The sequence below is a fragment of the Heterocephalus glaber genome, unplaced genomic scaffold (assembly GCF_053883595.1).
Source record: "Heterocephalus glaber isolate CG9 unplaced genomic scaffold, H.glaber_assembly_v1.0 deba00001610, whole genome shotgun sequence".
NCBI lineage: Eukaryota > Metazoa > Chordata > Mammalia > Rodentia > Bathyergidae > Heterocephalus > Heterocephalus glaber.
The window spans coordinates 23,774,768-23,795,086 of NW_028258381.1; the positions used below are offsets into that span (position 1 = coordinate 23,774,768).

Here is a 20,319-nt window from a genome sequence, read left to right on the forward strand (position 1 = left end):
TCAAAAGAAGCCTGGGCATGGTGAGGCACACCTGGAATCCTAGCACTCTGGGTGGCTAAGGCACAATCACAAGATTCTATGCAAATTACATAACCAAGTGATTTAGCCAGATCCAGGGTCAAAATAAAAAGTAAAAAAGGACTTGGATGTAGCTCAGTGTGAAGGCCCTGACTTAAAAAAAAATAAATTAAAAGCAACAGAAATCCCCTGGCCCTGAAAAAAATCATACATACAAGCCTTCACATCTCAGAATGAACTCAATGAAGGGGAAAAACCACTAAAAATCTGAATATCCAAATAAAAAGTATAGACTTAAAAAGGCTGCAGTACTGAACTTGCAAATACAAAATAGGATAAATGGGATGTGGGACAGATGACTTGGGATTGACTATGCCCAAGCAACAGAGGTAGTAATCTTCATGACAAAGACAAGGTTGATAACAATACACAAAATAGAAAAGAAATCTAAAAAAAGAAAAAAGAAAGAAATCTGACTGATACAATGAAAGGAATGCAGAGATTTTAAGCAGAGAAAACTTTAAAAAGGAAGCACATCAATGATCCAAGAATTCTGAGACACTGACCCAGGAAAACACAAGTTCAAGGTCAACCTGGGCGCCTGGGAAAATAAGTGAGGTTCTCTATGAAATATAAAATGACAGGGCTGGGGATTTAGCTCAGTGGCACTGTGCATGCCTCAAAAGCCCAAGGTCCTCAGTTCAATGCCAGTACAGCAAAAAAACAAACAAACATGGAAATTTAAAATGACAAAAGGAACCAAATGAGACTTAGTGCAACGGCACGGACTTTAGACCCAAATAAGGCCCCTCCCCCCAAAAAGGAGAGAGAACACAGAGAATTGATTTTAAAAGATGCAAAACAAAAAAAACAAAAAAAGCAGAGCAGCTGGGTTTGGATATCGAAAGCACATATTTCTGAGGAAGAACACCTATGAACCCTTACCTGAGGTGGTGGGGGACACAATAGTTGTGGGCCTTGACGAGGTTGTAAAAATAACTGTGCTGCGGAGAGTAGAAGAAATGGGGAACGCAGTAGAATTGCTGCCAGGAGGACTTGGATTATCATTGGTGGTGGTGTTCACAACATAAGGGGTCACGGAACCGGAAAATAAAAGTGTAGAGCTGACTGGGACCCTGGCAGACAAAGTGCCAGGCTCAATGGTTGTGGCCAGAGGCGCGGTGGTGCCCGGGCCAGAGGTGGACACTATGCTGCTGGGCGAGGTAGGGGTCCAAAGGCTGGTGCTCTCCATAGGCTGAGAGCTAGTCGTGCTACTGTCGTCAGGGGTGGTATCCGTCATGCCGCCCCCTACAGTGGTGGTGGATGCCGGGCTGCCTTCAGTAGATTCCCCAGGTGTCATCGTCGTGGTGATAATGGCCCTGGAGGAGGACGCAGTCTCACTGGTTGCTGAAGACTGGGTGCTGGACTCCACCGGCCTAGATGGGGCCGTATCGCCTGTCGTGGTAGTGGGTCCAGTGCTGCTGCTGACTGAAGTAGCACTACTTGCTTCTGGAGTCCTGGGCCCAGCAGAGCTGCTGAGTGCTGCAGTGGCAGGGGAGGTCGTGGCTTCCGGAGAAGTGCCCCAAGAGCTGGTGCTAGCGACCAGGGTGGTTGTAAGCTTGTCGGTGGCAGAAGGGCTGCTGACAGGTGTTGACCCAAGAGGTACGCTGGTGGACGCAGTGCCTGGTTCACTGGTAGCGACCGGAAAGTTGGAGGTGCCCGGGCCAGAGGTGGAAACTGGGCTGCCGGGCATGGTAGGAGCCCCAAGGCTGGTGCTCTCCACAGGCCGAGAGCTGGTGACTCTGTTGTCGCCAGGGGTGGTGTCCATCATGCTAGCCCCTACAGGCGTAGTGGACACCGGGCTTCCTTCAGTAGATTCCCCAGGAGTCGGGGTCATGGTGATAATGGCCCTGGAGGAAGAGGCAGTCTCACTGGGTGCTGAAGACTTGGTGCTGGACTCTGCTGGGGTGGATGGGGCCGTATCGCCTGCCGGGCCTGTGGGCCCAGTGGTGCCGCTGACTGAAGTAGCACTACTTGCTTCTGGAGTCCTGGGCCCAGCAGAGCTGCTGAGTGCTGCAGTGGCAGGTGAGGTCGTGGCTTCAGGAGAAGCGCCCCAAAGGCTGGTGCTAGCCACCAGGGTGGTCGCAGGAGTGCTGGCAGCAGGAGGGCTGTGCACAGGTGTCGAAACCACTGGGACGCTGGCGGACGGAGTGCCGGGCTCACTGGTTGTGGCCGCAGGCACGGAGGTGTCTCGGCCAGTGTTGGACACTATGCTGCTGGGCGTGGTGGGGGTCCCAAGGCTGGTGCTCTCCACAGGCTGAGAGCTAGTGATGCTGCTGTCACCAGGGGCAGTGTCTGTCATGCCGCCCCCTACAGTGGTGGTGGATGCCGGGCTGCCTTCAGTAGATTCCCCAGGTGTCATCGTCGTGGTGATAATGGCCCTGGAGGAGGACGCAGTCTCACTGGTTGCTGAAGACTGGGTGCTGGACTCCACCGGCCTAGATGGGGCCGTATCGCCTGTCGTGGTAGTGGGTCCAGTGCTGCTGCTGACTGAAGTAGCTTTACTTGCTTCTGGAGTCCCGGAACCAGCAGAGCTGCTGAGTGCTGCAGTGGCAGGGGAGGTCGTGGCTTCCGGAGAAGTGCCCCAAGAGCTGGTGCTAGCGACCAGGGTGGTTGTAAGCTTGTCGGTGGCAGAAGGGCTGCTGACAGGTGTTGACCCAAGAGGTACGCTGGCGGACACGGTGCCTGGCTCACTGGTAGCAACCGGAAAGTTGGAGGTGCCCGGGCCAGAGGTGGAAACTGGGCTGCTGGGCATGGTAGGAGTCTCAAGGCTGGTGCTCTCCACAGGCTGAGGGCTGGTGGCTCTGCTGTCGCCAGGGCTGGTGTCCGTCATGCTGCCCCCTACAGGGGTAGTGGACACCGGGCTTCCTTCAGTAGATTCCCCAGGTGTCGGGGTCATGGTGATAATGGCCCTGGAGGAGGAGGCAGTCTCAATGGGTACTGAAGACTGGGTGCTGGACTCTGCCGGGGTGGATGGGGCCGTATCGCCTGCCGGGGCTGTGGGCCCAGTGGTGCTGCTGACAGAAGTAGCACTACTTGCTTCTGGAGTCCCGGAACCAGCAGAGCTGCTGAGTGCTGCAGTGGCAGGGGAGGTCGTGGCTTCAGGAGAAGTGCCCCAAGAGCTGGTGCTAGCGACCAGGGTGGTCGTAAGCTTGTCGGTGGCAGGAGGGCTGCTGCCAGGTGTTGACCCAAGAGGTACGCTGGTGGACGCAGTGCCTGGTTCACTGGTAGCGACCGGAAAGTTGGAGGTGCCCGGGCCAGAGGTGGAAACTGGGCTGCCGGGCATGGTAGGAGCCCCAAGGCTGGTGCTCTCCACAGGCCGAGAGCTGGTGACTCTGTTGTCGCCAGGGGTGGTGTCCGTCATGCTAGCCCCTACAGGCGTAGTGGACACCGGGCTTCCTTCAGTAGATTCCCCAGGTGTCGGGGTCATGGTGATAATGGCCCTGGAGGAAGAGGCAGTCTCACTGGGTGCTGAAGACTTGGTGCTGGACTCTGCTGGGGTGGATGGGGCCGTATAGCCTGCCGGGCCTGTGGGCCCAGTGGTGCCGCTGACTGAAGTAGCACTACTTGCTTCTGGAGTCCCGGAACCAGCAGAGCTGCTGAGTGCTGCAGTGGCAGGGGAGGTCGTGGCTTCAGAAGAAGTGCCCCAAGAGCTGGTGCTAGCGACCAGGGTGGTCGTAAGCTTGTCGGTGGCAGGAGGGCTGCTGCCAGGTGTTGACCCAAGAGGTACGCTGGTGGACGCAGTGCCTGGTTCACTGGTAGCGACCGGAAAGTTGGAGGTGCCCGGGCCAGAGGTGGAAACTGGGCTGCCGGGCATGGTAGGAGCCCCAAGGCTGGTGCTCTCCACAGGCCGAGAGCTGGTGACTCTGTTGTCGCCAGGGGTGGTGTCCATCATGCTAGCCCCTACAGGCGTAGTGGACACCGGGCTTCCTTCAGTAGATTCCCCAGGAGTCGGGGTCATGGTGATAATGGCCCTGGAGGAAGAGGCAGTCTCACTGGGTGCTGAAGACTTGGTGCTGGACTCTGCTGGGGTGGATGGGGCCGTATAGCCTGCCGGGCCTGTGGGCCCAGTGGTGCCGCTGACTGAAGTAGCACTACTTGCTTCTGGAGTCCCGGGCCCAGCAGAGCTGCTGAGTGCTGCAGTGGCAGGTGAGGTCGTGGCTTCAGGAGAAGCGCCCCAAAGGCTGGTGCTAGCCACCAGGGTGGTCGCAGGAGTGCTGGCAGCAGGAGGGCTGTGCACAGGTGTCGAAACCACTGGGACGCTGGCGGACGGAGTGCCGGGCTCACTGGTTGTGGCCGCAGGCACGGAGGTGTCTCGGCCAGTGCTGGACACTATGCTGCTGGGCGTGGTGGGGGTCCCAAGGCTGGTGCTCTCCACAGGTTGAGAGCTAGTGATGCTGCTGTCACCAGGGGCAGTGTCTGTCATGCCGCCCCCTACAGTGGTGGTGGATGCCGGGCTGCCTTCAGTAGATTCCCCAGGTGTCATCGTCGTGGTGATAATGGCCCTGGAGGAGGACGCAGTCTCACTGGTTGCTGAAGACTGGGTGCTGGACTCCACCGGCCTAGATGGGGCCGTATCGCCTGTCGTGGTAGTGGGTCCAGTGCTGCTGCTGACTGAAGTAGCTTTACTTGCTTCTGGAGTCCCGGAACCAGCAGAGCTGCTGAGTGCTGCAGTGGCAGGGGAGGTCGTGGCTTCCGGAGAAGTGCCCCAAGAGCTGGTGCTAGCGACCAGGGTGGTTGTAAGCTTGTCGGTGGCAGAAGGGCTGCTGACAGGTGTTGACCCAAGAGGTACGCTGGCGGACACGGTGCCTGGCTCACTGGTAGCAACCGGAAAGTTGGAGGTGCCCGGGCCAGAGGTGGAAACTGGGCTGCTGGGCATGGTAGGAGTCTCAAGGCTGGTGCTCTCCACAGGCTGAGGGCTGGTGGCTCTGCTGTCGCCAGGGCTGGTGTCCGTCATGCTGCCCCCTACAGGGGTAGTGGACACCGGGCTTCCTTCAGTAGATTCCCCAGGTGTCGGGGTCATGGTGATAATGGCCCTGGAGGAGGAGGCAGTCTCAATGGGTACTGAAGACTGGGTGCTGGACTCTGCCGGGGTGGATGGGGCCGTATCGCCTGCCGGGGCTGTGGGCCCAGTGTTGCTGCTGACAGAAGTAGCACTACTTGCTTCTGGAGTCCCGGAACCAGCAGAGCTGCTGAGTGCTGCAGTGGCAGGGGAGGTCGTGGCTTCAGGAGAAGTGCCCCAAGAGCTGGTGCTAGCGACCAGGGTGGTCGTAAGCTTGTCGGTGGCAGGAGGGCTGCTGCCAGGTGTTGACCCAAGAGGTACGCTGGTGGACGCAGTGCCTGGTTCACTGGTAGCGACCGGAAAGTTGGAGGTGCCCGGGCCAGAGGTGGAAACTGGGCTGCCGGGCATGGTAGGAGCCCCAAGGCTGGTGCTCTCCACAGGCCGAGAGCTGGTGACTCTGTTGTCGCCAGGGGTGGTGTCCGTCATGCTAGCCCCTACAGGCGTAGTGGACACCGGGCTTCCTTCAGTAGATTCCCCAGGTGTCGGGGTCATGGTGATAATGGCCCTGGAGGAAGAGGCAGTCTCACTGGGTGCTGAAGACTTGGTGCTGGACTCTGCTGGGGTGGATGGGGCCGTATAGCCTGCCGGGCCTGTGGGCCCAGTGGTGCCGCTGACTGAAGTAGCACTACTTGCTTCTGGAGTCCCGGAACCAGCAGAGCTGCTGAGTGCTGCAGTGGCAGGGGAGGTCGTGGCTTCAGGAGAAGTGCCCCAAGAGCTGGTGCTAGCGACCAGGGTGGTCGTAAGCTTGTCGGTGGCAGGAGGGCTGCTGCCAGGTGTTGACCCAAGAGGTACGCTGGTGGACGCAGTGCCTGGTTCACTGGTAGCGACCGGAAAGTTGGAGGTGCCCGGGCCAGAGGTGGAAACTGGGCTGCCGGGCATGGTAGGAGCCCCAAGGCTGGTGCTCTCCACAGGCCGAGAGCTGGTGACTCTGTTGTCGCCAGGGGTGGTGTCCATCATGCTAGCCCCTACAGGCGTAGTGGACACCGGGCTTCCTTCAGTAGATTCCCCAGGAGTCGGGGTCATGGTGATAATGGCCCTGGAGGAAGAGGCAGTCTCACTGGGTGCTGAAGACTTGGTGCTGGACTCTGCTGGGGTGGATGGGGCCGTATAGCCTGCCGGGCCTGTGGGCCCAGTGGTGCCGCTGACTGAAGTAGCACTACTTGCTTCTGGAGTCCCGGGCCCAGCAGAGCTGCTGAGTGCTGCAGTGGCAGGTGAGGTCGTGGCTTCAGGAGAAGCGCCCCAAAGGCTGGTGCTAGCCACCAGGGTGGTCGCAGGAGTGCTGGCAGCAGGAGGGCTGTGCACAGGTGTCGAAACCACTGGGACGCTGGCGGACGGAGTGCCGGGCTCACTGGTTGTGGCCGCAGGCACGGAGGTGTCTCGGCCAGTGCTGGACACTATGCTGCTGGGCGTGGTGGGGGTCCCAAGGCTGGTGCTCTCCACAGGCTGAGAGCTAGTGATGCTGCTGTCACCAGGGGCAGTGTCTGTCATGCCGCCCCCTACAGTGGTGGTGGATGCCGGGCTGCCTTCAGTAGATTCCCCAGGTGTCATCGTCGTGGTGATAATGGCCCTGGAGGAGGACGCAGTCTCACTGGTTGCTGAAGACTGGGTGCTGGACTCCACCGGCCTAGATGGGGCCGTATCGCCTGTCGTGGTAGTGGGTCCAGTGCTGCTGCTGACTGAAGTAGCTTTACTTGCTTCTGGAGTCCCGGAACCAGCAGAGCTGCTGAGTGCTGCAGTGGCAGGGGAGGTCGTGGCTTCCGGAGAAGTGCCCCAAGAGCTGGTGCTAGCGACCAGGGTGGTTGTAAGCTTGTCGGTGGCAGAAGGGCTGCTGACAGGTGTTGACCCAAGAGGTACGCTGGCGGACACGGTGCCTGGCTCACTGGTAGCAACCGGAAAGTTGGAGGTGCCCGGGCCAGAGGTGGAAACTGGGCTGCTGGGCATGGTAGGAGTCTCAAGGCTGGTGCTCTCCACAGGCTGAGGGCTGGTGGCTCTGCTGTCGCCAGGGCTGGTGTCCGTCATGCTGCCCCCTACAGGGGTAGTGGACACCGGGCTTCCTTCAGTAGATTCCCCAGGTGTCGGGGTCATGGTGATAATGGCCCTGGAGGAGGAGGCAGTCTCAATGGGTACTGAAGACTGGGTGCTGGACTCTGCCGGGGTGGATGGGGCCGTATCGCCTGCCGGGGCTGTGGGCCCAGTGGTGCTGCTGACAGAAGTAGCACTACTTGCTTCTGGAGTCCCGGAACCAGCAGAGCTGCTGAGTGCTGCAGTGGCAGGGGAGGTCGTGGCTTCAGGAGAAGTGCCCCAAGAGCTGGTGCTAGCGACCAGGGTGGTCGTAAGCTTGTCGGTGGCAGGAGGGCTGCTGCCAGGTGTTGACCCAAGAGGTACGCTGGTGGACGCAGTGCCTGGTTCACTGGTAGCGACCGGAAAGTTGGAGGTGCCCGGGCCAGAGGTGGAAACTGGGCTGCCGGGCATGGTAGGAGCCCCAAGGCTGGTGCTCTCCACAGGCCGAGAGCTGGTGACTCTGTTGTCACCAGGGGTGGTGTCCGTCATGCTAGCCCCTACAGGCGTAGTGGACACCGGGCTTCCTTCAGTAGATTCCCCAGGTGTCGGGGTCATGGTGATAATGGCCCTGGAGGAAGAGGCAGTCTCACTGGGTGCTGAAGACTTGGTGCTGGACTCTGCTGGGGTGGATGGGGCCGTATAGCCTGCCGGGCCTGTGGGCCCAGTGGTGCCGCTGACTGAAGTAGCACTACTTGCTTCTGGAGTCCCGGAACCAGCAGAGCTGCTGAGTGCTGCAGTGGCAGGGGAGGTCGTGGCTTCAGGAGAAGTGCCCCAAGAGCTGGTGCTAGCGACCAGGGTGGTCGTAAGCTTGTCGGTGGCAGGAGGGCTGCTGCCAGGTGTTGACCCAAGAGGTACGCTGGTGGACGCAGTGCCTGGTTCACTGGTAGCGACCGGAAAGTTGGAGGTGCCCGGGCCAGAGGTGGAAACTGGGCTGCCGGGCATGGTAGGAGCCCCAAGGCTGGTGCTCTCCACAGGCCGAGAGCTGGTGACTCTGTTGTCGCCAGGGGTGGTGTCCATCATGCTAGCCCCTACAGGCGTAGTGGACACCGGGCTTCCTTCAGTAGATTCCCCAGGAGTCGGGGTCATGGTGATAATGGCCCTGGAGGAAGAGGCAGTCTCACTGGGTGCTGAAGACTTGGTGCTGGACTCTGCTGGGGTGGATGGGGCCGTATAGCCTGCCGGGCCTGTGGGCCCAGTGGTGCCGCTGACTGAAGTAGCACTACTTGCTTCTGGAGTCCCGGGCCCAGCAGAGCTGCTGAGTGCTGCAGTGGCAGGTGAGGTCGTGGCTTCAGGAGAAGCGCCCCAAAGGCTGGTGCTAGCCACCAGGGTGGTCGCAGGAGTGCTGGCAGCAGGAGGGCTGTGCACAGGTGTCGAAACCACTGGGACGCTGGCGGACGGAGTGCCGGGCTCACTGGTTGTGGCCGCAGGCACGGAGGTGTCTCGGCCAGTGCTGGACACTATGCTGCTGGGCGTGGTGGGGGTCCCAAGGCTGGTGCTCTCCACAGGCTGAGAGCTAGTGATGCTGCTGTCACCAGGGGCAGTGTCTGTCATGCCGCCCCCTACAGTGGTGGTGGATGCCGGGCTGCCTTCAGTAGATTCCCCAGGTGTCATCGTCGTGGTGATAATGGCCCTGGAGGAGGACGCAGTCTCACTGGTTGCTGAAGACTGGGTGCTGGACTCCACCGGCCTAGATGGGGCCGTATCGCCTGTCGTGGTAGTGGGTCCAGTGCTGCTGCTGACTGAAGTAGCTTTACTTGCTTCTGGAGTCCCGGAACCAGCAGAGCTGCTGAGTGCTGCAGTGGCAGGGGAGGTCGTGGCTTCCGGAGAAGTGCCCCAAGAGCTGGTGCTAGCGACCAGGGTGGTTGTAAGCTTGTCGGTGGCAGAAGGGCTGCTGACAGGTGTTGACCCAAGAGGTACGCTGGCGGACACGGTGCCTGGCTCACTGGTAGCAACCGGAAAGTTGGAGGTGCCCGGGCCAGAGGTGGAAACTGGGCTGCTGGGCATGGTAGGAGTCTCAAGGCTGGTGCTCTCCACAGGCTGAGGGCTGGTGGCTCTGCTGTCGCCAGGGCTGGTGTCCGTCATGCTGCCCCCTACAGGGGTAGTGGACACCGGGCTTCCTTCAGTAGATTCCCCAGGTGTCGGGGTCATGGTGATAATGGCCCTGGAGGAGGAGGCAGTCTCAATGGGTACTGAAGACTGGGTGCTGGACTCTGCCGGGGTGGATGGGGCCGTATCGCCTGCCGGGGCTGTGGGCCCAGTGGTGCTGCTGACAGAAGTAGCACTACTTGCTTCTGGAGTCCCGGAACCAGCAGAGCTGCTGAGTGCTGCAGTGGCAGGGGAGGTCGTGGCTTCAGGAGAAGTGCCCCAAGAGCTGGTGCTAGCGACCAGGATGGTCGTAAGCTTGTCGGTGGCAGGAGGGCTGCTGCCAGGTGTTGACCCAAGAGGTACGCTGGTGGACGCAGTGCCTGGTTCACTGGTAGCGACCGGAAAGTTGGAGGTGCCCGGGCCAGAGGTGGAAACTGGGCTGCCGGGCATGGTAGGAGCCCCAAGGCTGGTGCTCTCCACAGGCCGAGAGCTGGTGGCTCTGCTGTCGCCAGGGCTGGTGTCCGTCATGCTGCCCCCTACAGGCGTAGTGGACACCGGGCTTCCTTCAGTAGATTCCCCAGGTGTCGGGGTCATGGTGATAATGGCCCTGGAGGAAGAGGCAGTCTCACTGGGTGCTGAAGACTTGGTGCTGGACTCTGCTGGGGTGGATGGGGCCGTATAGCCTGCCGGGCCTGTGGGCCCAGTGGTGCCGCTGACTGAAGTAGCACTACTTGCTTCTGGAGTCCCGGAACCAGCAGAGCTGCTGAGTGCTGCAGTGGCAGGGGAGGTCGTGGCTTCAGGAGAAGTGCCCCAAGAGCTGGTGCTAGCGACCAGGGTGGTCGTAAGCTTGTCGGTGGCAGGAGGGCTGCTGCCAGGTGTTGACCCAAGAGGTACGCTGGTGGACGCAGTGCCTGGTTCACTGGTAGCGACCGGAAAGTTGGAGGTGCCCGGGCCAGAGGTGGAAACTGGGCTGCCGGGCATGGTAGGAGCCCCAAGGCTGGTGCTCTCCACAGGCCGAGAGCTGGTGACTCTGTTGTCGCCAGGGGTGGTGTCCGTCATGCTAGCCCCTACAGGCGTAGTGGACACCGGGCTTCCTTCAGTAGATTCCCCAGGTGTCGGGGTCATGGTGATAATGGCCCTGGAGGAAGAGGCAGTCTCACTGGGTGCTGAAGACTTGGTGCTGGACTCTGCTGGGGTGGATGGGGCCGTATAGCCTGCCGGGCCTGTGGGCCCAGTGGTGCCGCTGACTGAAGTAGCACTACTTGCTTCTGGAGTCCCGGAACCAGCAGAGCTGCTGAGTGCTGCAGTGGCAGGGGAGGTCGTGGCTTCAGGAGAAGTGCCCCAAGAGCTGGTGCTAGCGACCAGGGTGGTCGTAAGCTTGTCGGTGGCAGGAGGGCTGCTGCCAGGTGTTGACCCAAGAGGTACGCTGGTGGACGCAGTGCCTGGTTCACTGGTAGCGACCGGAAAGTTGGAGGTGCCCGGGCCAGAGGTGGAAACTGGGCTGCTGGGCATGGTAGGAGCCCCAAGGCTGGTGCTCTCCACAGGCCGAGAGCTGGTGACTCTGTTGTCGCCAGGGGTGGTGTCCATCATGCTAGCCCCTACAGGCGTAGTGGACACCGGGCTTCCTTCAGTAGATTCCCCAGGAGTCGGGGTCATGGTGATAATGGCCCTGGAGGAAGAGGCAGTCTCACTGGGTGCTGAAGACTTGGTGCTGGACTCTGCTGGGGTGGATGGGGCCGTATAGCCTGCCGGGCCTGTGGGCCCAGTGGTGCCGCTGACTGAAGTAGCACTACTTGCTTCTGGAGTCCCGGGCCCAGCAGAGCTGCTGAGTGCTGCAGTGGCAGGTGAGGTCGTGGCTTCAGGAGAAGCGCCCCAAAGGCTGGTGCTAGCCACCAGGGTGGTCGCAGGAGTGCTGGCAGTAGGAGGGCTGTGCACAGGTGTCGAAACCACTGGGACGCTGGCGGACGGAGTGCCGGGCTCACTGGTTGTGGCCGCAGGCACGGAGGTGTCTCGGCCAGTGCTGGACACTATGCTGCTGGGCGTGGTGGGGGTCCCAAGGCTGGTGCTCTCCACAGGCTGGGAGCTAGTGATGCTGCTGTCACCAGGGGCAGTGTCTGTCATGCCGCCCCCTACAGTGGTGGTGGATGCCGGGCTGCCTTCAGTAGATTCCCCAGGTGTCATCGTCGTGGTGATAATGGCCCTGGAGGAGGACGCAGTCTCACTGGTTGCTGAAGACTGGGTGCTGGACTCCACCGGCCTAGATGGGGCCGTATCGCCTGTCGTGGTAGTGGGTCCAGTGCTGCTGCTGACTGAAGTAGCTTTACTTGCTTCTGGAGTCCCGGAACCAGCAGAGCTGCTGAGTGCTGCAGTGGCAGGGGAGGTCGTGGCTTCCGGAGAAGTGCCCCAAGAGCTGGTGCTAGCGACCAGGGTGGTTGTAAGCTTGTCGGTGGCAGAAGGGCTGCTGACAGGTGTTGACCCAAGAGGTACGCTGGCGGACACGGTGCCTGGCTCACTGGTAGCAACCGGAAAGTTGGAGGTGCCCGGGCCAGAGGTGGAAACTGGGCTGCTGGGCATGGTAGGAGTCTCAAGGCTGGTGCTCTCCACAGGCTGAGGGCTGGTGGCTCTGCTGTCGCCAGGGCTGGTGTCCGTCATGCTGCCCCCTACAGGGGTAGTGGACACCGGGCTTCCTTCAGTAGATTCCCCAGGTGTCGGGGTCATGGTGATAATGGCCCTGGAGGAGGAGGCAGTCTCAATGGGTACTGAAGACTGGGTGCTGGACTCTGCCGGGGTGGATGGGGCCGTATCGCCTGCCGGGGCTGTGGGCCCAGTGGTGCTGCTGACAGAAGTAGCACTACTTGCTTCTGGAGTCCCGGAACCAGCAGAGCTGCTGAGTGCTGCAGTGGCAGGGGAGGTCGTGGCTTCAGGAGAAGTGCCCCAAGAGCTGGTGCTAGCGACCAGGGTGGTCGTAAGCTTGTCGGTGGCAGGAGGGCTGCTGCCAGGTGTTGACCCAAGAGGTACGCTGGTGGACGCAGTGCCTGGTTCACTGGTAGCGACCGGAAAGTTGGAGGTGCCCGGGCCAGAGGTGGAAACTGGGCTGCCGGGCATGGTAGGAGCCCCAAGGCTGGTGCTCTCCACAGGCCGAGAGCTGGTGACTCTGTTGTCGCCAGGGGTGGTGTCCGTCATGCTAGCCCCTACAGGCGTAGTGGACACCGGGCTTCCTTCAGTAGATTCCCCAGGTGTCGGGGTCATGGTGATAATGGCCCTGGAGGAAGAGGCAGTCTCACTGGGTGCTGAAGACTTGGTGCTGGACTCTGCTGGGGTGGATGGGGCCGTATAGCCTGCCGGGCCTGTGGGCCCAGTGGTGCCGCTGACTGAAGTAGCACTACTTGCTTCTGGAGTCCCGGAACCAGCAGAGCTGCTGAGTGCTGCAGTGGCAGGGGAGGTCGTGGCTTCAGGAGAAGTGCCCCAAGAGCTGGTGCTAGCGACCAGGGTGGTCGTAAGCTTGTCGGTGGCAGGAGGGCTGCTGCCAGGTGTTGACCCAAGAGGTACGCTGGTGGACGCAGTGCCTGGTTCACTGGTAGCGACCGGAAAGTTGGAGGTGCCCGGGCCAGAGGTGGAAACTGGGCTGCCGGGCATGGTAGGAGCCCCAAGGCTGGTGCTCTCCACAGGCCGAGAGCTGGTGACTCTGTTGTCGCCAGGGGTGGTGTCCATCATGCTAGCCCCTACAGGCGTAGTGGACACCGGGCTTCCTTCAGTAGATTCCCCAGGAGTCGGGGTCATGGTGATAATGGCCCTGGAGGAAGAGGCAGTCTCACTGGGTGCTGAAGACTTGGTGCTGGACTCTGCTGGGGTGGATGGGGCCGTATAGCCTGCCGGGCCTGTGGGCCCAGTGGTGCCGCTGACTGAAGTAGCACTACTTGCTTCTGGAGTCCCGGGCCCAGCAGAGCTGCTGAGTGCTGCAGTGGCAGGTGAGGTCGTGGCTTCAGGAGAAGCGCCCCAAAGGCTGGTGCTAGCCACCAGGGTGGTCGCAGGAGTGCTGGCAGCAGGAGGGCTGTGCACAGGTGTCGAAACCACTGGGACGCTGGCGGACGGAGTGCCGGGCTCACTGGTTGTGGCCGCAGGCACGGAGGTGTCTCGGCCAGTGCTGGACACTATGCTGCTGGGCGTGGTGGGGGTCCCAAGGCTGGTGCTCTCCACAGGCTGAGAGCTAGTGATGCTGCTGTCACCAGGGGCAGTGTCTGTCATGCCGCCCCCTACAGTGGTGGTGGATGCCGGGCTGCCTTCAGTAGATTCCCCAGGTGTCATCGTCGTGGTGATAATGGCCCTGGAGGAGGACGCAGTCTCACTGGTTGCTGAAGACTGGGTGCTGGACTCCACCGGCCTAGATGGGGCCGTATCGCCTGTCGTGGTAGTGGGTCCAGTGCTGCTGCTGACTGAAGTAGCTTTACTTGCTTCTGGAGTCCCGGAACCAGCAGAGCTGCTGAGTGCTGCAGTGGCAGGGGAGGTCGTGGCTTCCGGAGAAGTGCCCCAAGAGCTGGTGCTAGCGACCAGGGTGGTTGTAAGCTTGTCGGTGGCAGAAGGGCTGCTGACAGGTGTTGACCCAAGAGGTACGCTGGCGGACACGGTGCCTGGCTCACTGGTAGCAACCGGAAAGTTGGAGGTGCCCGGGCCAGAGGTGGAAACTGGGCTGCTGGGCATGGTAGGAGTCTCAAGGCTGGTGCTCTCCACAGGCTGAGGGCTGGTGGCTCTGCTGTCGCCAGGGCTGGTGTCCGTCATGCTGCCCCCTACAGGGGTAGTGGACACCGGGCTTCCTTCAGTAGATTCCCCAGGTGTCGGGGTCATGGTGATAATGGCCCTGGAGGAGGAGGCAGTCTCAATGGGTACTGAAGACTGGGTGCTGGACTCTGCCGGGGTGGATGGGGCCGTATCGCCTGCCGGGGCTGTGGGCCCAGTGGTGCTGCTGACAGAAGTAGCACTACTTGCTTCTGGAGTCCCGGAACCAGCAGAGCTGCTGAGTGCTGCAGTGGCAGGGGAGGTCGTGGCTTCAGGAGAAGTGCCCCAAGAGCTGGTGCTAGCGACCAGGGTGGTCGTAAGCTTGTCGGTGGCAGGAGAGCTGCTGACAGGTGTTGACCCAAGAGGTACGCTGGTGGACGCAGTGCCTGGTTCACTGGTAGCGACCGGAAAGTTGGAGGTGCCCGGGCCAGAGGTGGAAACTGGGCTGCCGGGCATGGTAGGAGCCCCAAGGCTGGTGCTCTCCACAGGCCGAGAGCTGGTGACTCTGTTGTCGCCAGGGGTGGTGTCCGTCATGCTAGCCCCTACAGGCGTAGTGGACACCGGGCTTCCTTCAGTAGATTCCCCAGGTGTCGGGGTCATGGTGATAATGGCCCTGGAGGAAGAGGCAGTCTCACTGGGTGCTGAAGACTTGGTGCTGGACTCTGCTGGGGTGGATGGGGCCGTATAGCCTGCCGGGCCTGTGGGCCCAGTGGTGCCGCTGACTGAAGTAGCACTACTTGCTTCTGGAGTCCCGGAACCAGCAGAGCTACTGAGTGCTGCAGTGGCAGGGGAGGTCGTGGCTTCAGGCGAAGTGCCCCAAGAGCTGGTGCTAGCGACCAGGGTGGTCGTAAGCTTGTCGGTGGCAGGAGGGCTGCTGCCAGGTGTTGACCCAAGAGGTACGCTGGTGGACGCAGTGCCTGGTTCACTGGTAGCGACCGGAAAGTTGGAGGTGCCCGGGCCAGAGGTGGAAACTGGGCTGCCGGGCATGGTAGGAGCCCCAAGGCTGGTGCTCTCCACAGGCCGAGAGCTGGTGACTCTGTTGTCGCCAGGGGTGGTGTCCGTCATGCTAGCCCCTACAGGCGTAGTGGACACCGGGCTTCCTTCAGTAGATTCCCCAGGAGTCGGGGTCATGGTGATAATGGCCCTGGAGGAAGAGGCAGTCTCACTGGGTGCTGAAGACTTGGTGCTGGACTCTGCTGGGGTGGATGGGGCCGTATAGCCTGCCGGGCCTGTGGGCCCAGTGGTGCCGCTGACTGAAGTAGCACTACTTGCTTCTGGAGTCCCGGAACCAGCAGAGCTGCTGAGTGCTGCAGTGGCAGGGGAGGTCCTGGCTTCAGGAGAAGTGCCCCAAGGGCTGGTGCTAGCGACCAGGGTGGTTGTAAGCTCGCTGGTGGCAGCAGGGCTGCTGACAAGTGTTGACCCAAGTGGGACACTGGCGGATGCAGTGCCTGGCTCACTGGTAGCGACCGGAAAGTTGGAGGTGCCCGGGCCAGAGGTGGAAACTGGGCTGCTGGGCATGGTAGGAGCCCCAAGGCTGGTGCTCTCCACAGGCCGAGAGCTGGTGACTCTGTTGTCGCCAGGGGTGGTGTCCATCATGCTAGCCCCTACAGGCGTAGTGGACACCGGGCTTCCTTCAGTAGATTCCCCAGGAGTCGGGGTCATGTTGATAATGGCCCTGGAGGAAGAGGCAGTCTCACTGGGTGCTGAAGACTTGGTGCTGGACTCTGCTGGGGTGGATGGGGCCGTATCGCCTGCCGGGCCTGTGGGCCCAGTGGTGCCGCTGACTGAAGTAGCACTACTTGCTTCTGGAGTCCCGGGCCCAGCAGAGCTGCTGAGTGCTGCAGTGGCAGGTGAGGTCGTGGCTTCAGGAGAAGCGCCCCAAAGGCTGGTGCTAGCCACCAGGGTGGTCGCAGGAGTGCTGGCAGCAGGAGGGCTGTGCACAAGTGTCGAAACCACTGGGAAGCTGGCGGACGGAGTGCCGGGCTCACTGGTTGTGGCCGCAGGCACGGAGGTGTCTCGGCCAGTGCTGGACACTATGCTGCTGGGCGTGGCGGGGGTCCCAAGGCTGGTGCTCTCCACAGGCTGAGAGCTAGTGATGCTGCTGTCACCAGGGGCAGTGTCTGTCATGCCGCCCCCTACAGTGGTGGTGGATGCCGGGCTGCCTTCAGTAGATTCCCCAGGTGTCATCGTCATGGTGATAATGGCCCTGGAGGAGGACGCAGTCTCACTGGGTGCTGAAGACTGGGTGCTGGACTCCACCGGCCTAGATGGGGCCGTATCGCCTGTCGTGGTAGTGGGTCCAGTGCTGCTGCTGACTGAAGTAGCTTTACTTGCTTCTGGAGTCCCGGAACCAGCAGAGCTGCTGAGTGCTGCAGTGGCAGGGGAGGTCGTGGCTTCCGGAGAAGTGCCCCAAGAGCTGGTGCTAGCGACCAGGGTGGTTGTAAGCTTGTCGGTGGCAGAAGGGCTCCTGACAGGTGTTGACCCAAGAGGTAAGCTGGCGGACACGGTGCCTGGCTCACTGGTAGCGACCGGAAAGTTGGAGGTGCCCGGGCCAGAGGTGGAAACTGGGCTGCTGGGCATGGTAGGAGTCTCAAGGCTGGTGCTCTCCACAGGCTGAGGGCTGGTGGCTCTGCTGTCACCAGGGCTGGTGTCCGTCATGCTGCCCCCTACAGGGGTAGTGGACACCGGGCTTCCTTCAGTAGATTCCCCAGGTGTTGGGGTCATGGTGATAATGGCCCTGGAGGAGGACTCAGTCTCAATGGGTACTGAAGACTGGGTGCTGGACTCTGCCGGGGTGGATGGGGCCGTATCGCCTGCCGGGGCTGTGGGCCCAGTGGTGCTGCTGACTGAAGTAGCTTTACTTGCTTCTGGAGTCCCGGGCCCAGCAGAGCCGCTGAGTGCTGCAGTGGCAGGGGAGGTCCTGGCTTCAGGAGAAGTGCCCCAAGGGCTGGTGCTAGCGACCAGGGTGGTTGTAAGCTCGCTGGTGGCAGCAGGGCTGCTGACAAGTGTTGACCCAAGTGGGACACTGGCGGATGCAGTGCCTGGCTCACTGGTAGCGACCGGAAAGTTGGAGGTGCCCGGGCCAGAGGTGGAAATTGGGCTGCTGGGCATGGTAGGAGCCCCAAGGCTGGTGCTCTCCACAGGCCGAGAGCTGGTGACTCTGTTGTCACCAGGGGTGGTGTCCGTCATGCTGCCCCCTACAGGGCTAGTGGACACCGGGCTTCCTTCAGTAGATTCCCCAGGTGTTGGGGTCATGGTGATAATGGCCCTGGAGGAGGACGCAGTCTCAATGGGTACTGAAGACTGGGTGCTGGACTCTGCCGGGCTGGACTCCGCCGGGCTGGATGGGACCATATCGCTTGCGGTGGCTGTGGGCCCAGTGGTGCCACTGACTGAAGTAGCTCTACTTGTCTCTGGAGTCCCGGACCCAGCAGAGCTGCTGAGTGCCACTGTGGCAGGGGCAGTCGTGGCTTCAACAGAAGCGCCCCAAGGGCTAGTGCTAGCCAACAGGGTGGTCGCAGGACTGCTGGCAGCAGGAGGGCTGTGCACAGGTGTCGAAACCACTGGGACACTGGCAGATGGAGTAGCGGGCTCACTGGTTGTGGCCGCAGGCACAGAAGTGTCTCGGCCAGTGGTGGACATTATGCTGCTGGGCGTGGTGGGGGTCCCAAGGCTGCTGCTCTCCACAGGCTGAAAGCTGGTTTCACTGCTGTCACCAGGACTGTATACTGTCTTGATTTTCTGCACAGTGTTCATATTTTCTGCTGTTCTTCCTGAAATCACTTCTACGGTCATCGTGGTTCTGACAGAATGTGTTCCGAATGGATATGCATTCAGAATTTTGGGGGACGCAGTGCTGTTTGTGATTGAGCTTGTTTGATAGACAGTGGTCTGAGTAGTAGAACTTTTGCTTGTTTTTATAGTAGTTGTACTTGTCGTACTTGTAGTTGTTGATACAGAATTCGTGCTTGTTTTATTATTTTTAGGCATTGCACTGTTGCTTGCAGTAGTGCTCTCATTTCTGTTGTCTATATCTGTGTTCTCATTGTTCTTGCTATTTGTTGAATGTTCATTTGGCTCTGTTACAATAGTCTCTTTGTCAGAAATGGCTTTTATGTTTGAGCTTGTTACTGAAAATGTGTGCAGAGAAATGATGGCATTAGTATATTGAAGTTGAACTGAAAGAAATCTCACCATGGTGTTTGCCTTCATCCTGTCCTCTTTTCCATCCTTTTGTACCTGTAGCTGCAGGTGACCCCTCCCACCCTTCCCAACCCTGTTCCTCCACCTGTGCTAACTTTCCATGGCCACCTAGCCCAGGAGTCAGAGGTTATAACTGTCTTTGCCAGCATGCAGGATCACACCACTCATTTTGAGGGAGTGGCCCGTTCCCTCGTGTTCCACTTCCGTTGCCTCACCTGCCTCCTGGTTCCGAGACAACTGCTGGCACTGTGGCTCCTGAGAGTCCACTTGGGGGATGCACCCACCGCCATCCCACACAGCCGTGTTCTGGCTTTCGCTGAGACCTACGGGAAACAATGGGCAGTTTGTCTCCTGGAAGCACAACACTCCTTTTCTTTCTTTTCTTTGTCTACGGTCATTCTTTCAAATCCTGCTCTCTGCTCTGAACAGGGCTTGACCCTGGACCAGTGAGCTCACCTTCCAGCTAAGAATCAATCATGCACCAGATCTACCCCCCACAGAAGTCAGGCCACGAGGTGCAGGATGGGCTGAGGCCTTGCAGTTCGCTGGGGCTGGGACAATGCATAGGTGAAGTAAAGCGGCTCCTGCCCAGTCAGGGTGGTACCTATTTACATGTGGCCAAGCCCTTTCCAATGGATAGATGCCACTTCCAGGCCTGGCCTGTGATACTTCCCTGATGGGTCCCAATTTTTCCTTTCTTCTGTCAGGGCAAGGCAAAGCTGGGAGGGAAAAGTAAAGCCTCAGGCAAGAGGAATCCAGATACCTGAATCACCACATGAGGGGAAGCCACCTGGCCATCAGGAATGCTTGCCTTTCATCCTTACATGACCAAGAAAAAAATCAAAGCAAGACTACTGTGGTTGAGCCATTATATATTTTTCATCTATTTGTTATAGCAGATAGAAAAATATCCTTACTAGTAGACTGGGGATCTTCATGTAGGCCCAGGAACCTGTAGAGTTTCTCTAGTTATCCTTAAGAAAGTCAAGCCCATAGTTGTTTTTTTTTCTTTTTTCTTTTTTTGGTTTTAGTTTTGTTTTGTTTTGGTACTGTGGACTGAATCCAGGCCCCTGACATATCCCCAGTCCTTTTGTAATTTTTTTACTGTGAAACAGGATCTTGCTGAATTACCCAGGCGGGGTTTGAACTTGTGGTCCTTCCTCAGCCTCCCAGAGTGCTGAGATTGTCAGTGTGTACACTACACCTGGCAGGATTTAATATATTTCTAATGCTCAAGAGTTATGGCCTATTAACATAACATGCCTTCTTTGAGATTACAGTTTAAAATATATAAGTGAGTGACTGATTTAGACTTGTGATGTTATATTAAAATCTTGCTAATGTTGCCGGGGATTTAGCTTAGTGGTTTCGCTGCCTGCTACGCAAGCACAAGGACCCGAGTTCAATCGCCAGTACTAAAAAAAAAAAAAAATCTTGGTAACGTTCTAAACAGTATTAAAACATTTATGAGCAGTTAAAATTTACCATACCTCTGCACTTACTTTACAGTCTTGTGAACATATTGCCACTATGGTTTGTTCCCTCTGAAACTCATCTTGAATCTTGATTCCCAATGCATGGTAATGAGGGGGGTGGACCCTTTGAGACAGTTATGCCATCAAGAGGGATCTATGGCCAGGCATTGTGGTACATGCCTGTAATCCCAGCATTTGGGAGGCTGAGGCAAGAGGATAGCCACGAGTTCGACGTCAGCCTGGACTACATAGTGAGTTCAAGGCCAGCCTGAACTGCATAGCAAGACCCTGCCTCCAAAAAAGAAGGAGAGGGAGAGAGAAAGTGAGAGAGAGAGTGCCTTTCTGGAGGGACTAAGGTAACTCTTCGGGCTACTGGATTGGTCACCACTCAAATGGTTGTTATCAAGCATGGCTGCGGGTCATGTTTGCTTCTTCCACCCAAAGCCATGGCCCTTGCACTCTGCCAAGTCAGAGTAAAACCAGGGCTGTCCAGCGCCAGGCCTTTGGACTTCCCAGCCTCCAGAACTACGAGCCAAAGTAAACCTCTATTATTTATATTACCCAGTCTCAGATATTTTATTG

At 59.2% G+C, this 20,319-nt stretch overlaps 1 protein-coding gene across 7 annotated transcripts in view; it reads right to left on the reverse strand.

The window, feature by feature from the left end:
* Muc17 (mucin 17, cell surface associated) overlaps positions 1-20,319 on the reverse strand; it is a 44,617-nt gene that overhangs the window by 10,168 nt on the left and 14,130 nt on the right. For 2 of the 7 annotated variants that reach the window (XM_087196324.1, XM_087196325.1), the window contains exons 2-4: positions 18,478-18,585; positions 14,410-18,189; positions 964-13,878 (exon numbers count right to left, since the gene is read on the reverse strand). In XM_087196324.1, the coding sequence (XP_087052450.1) occupies positions 964-13,878; positions 14,410-18,189; positions 18,478-18,585 (16,803 nt within the window). The remainder of the gene's footprint in view (positions 1-963; positions 13,879-14,409; positions 18,190-18,477; positions 18,586-20,319) is intronic. The other 5 variants (XM_087196331.1, XM_087196326.1, XM_087196330.1 and 2 more) reach the window with 5 other exon arrangements.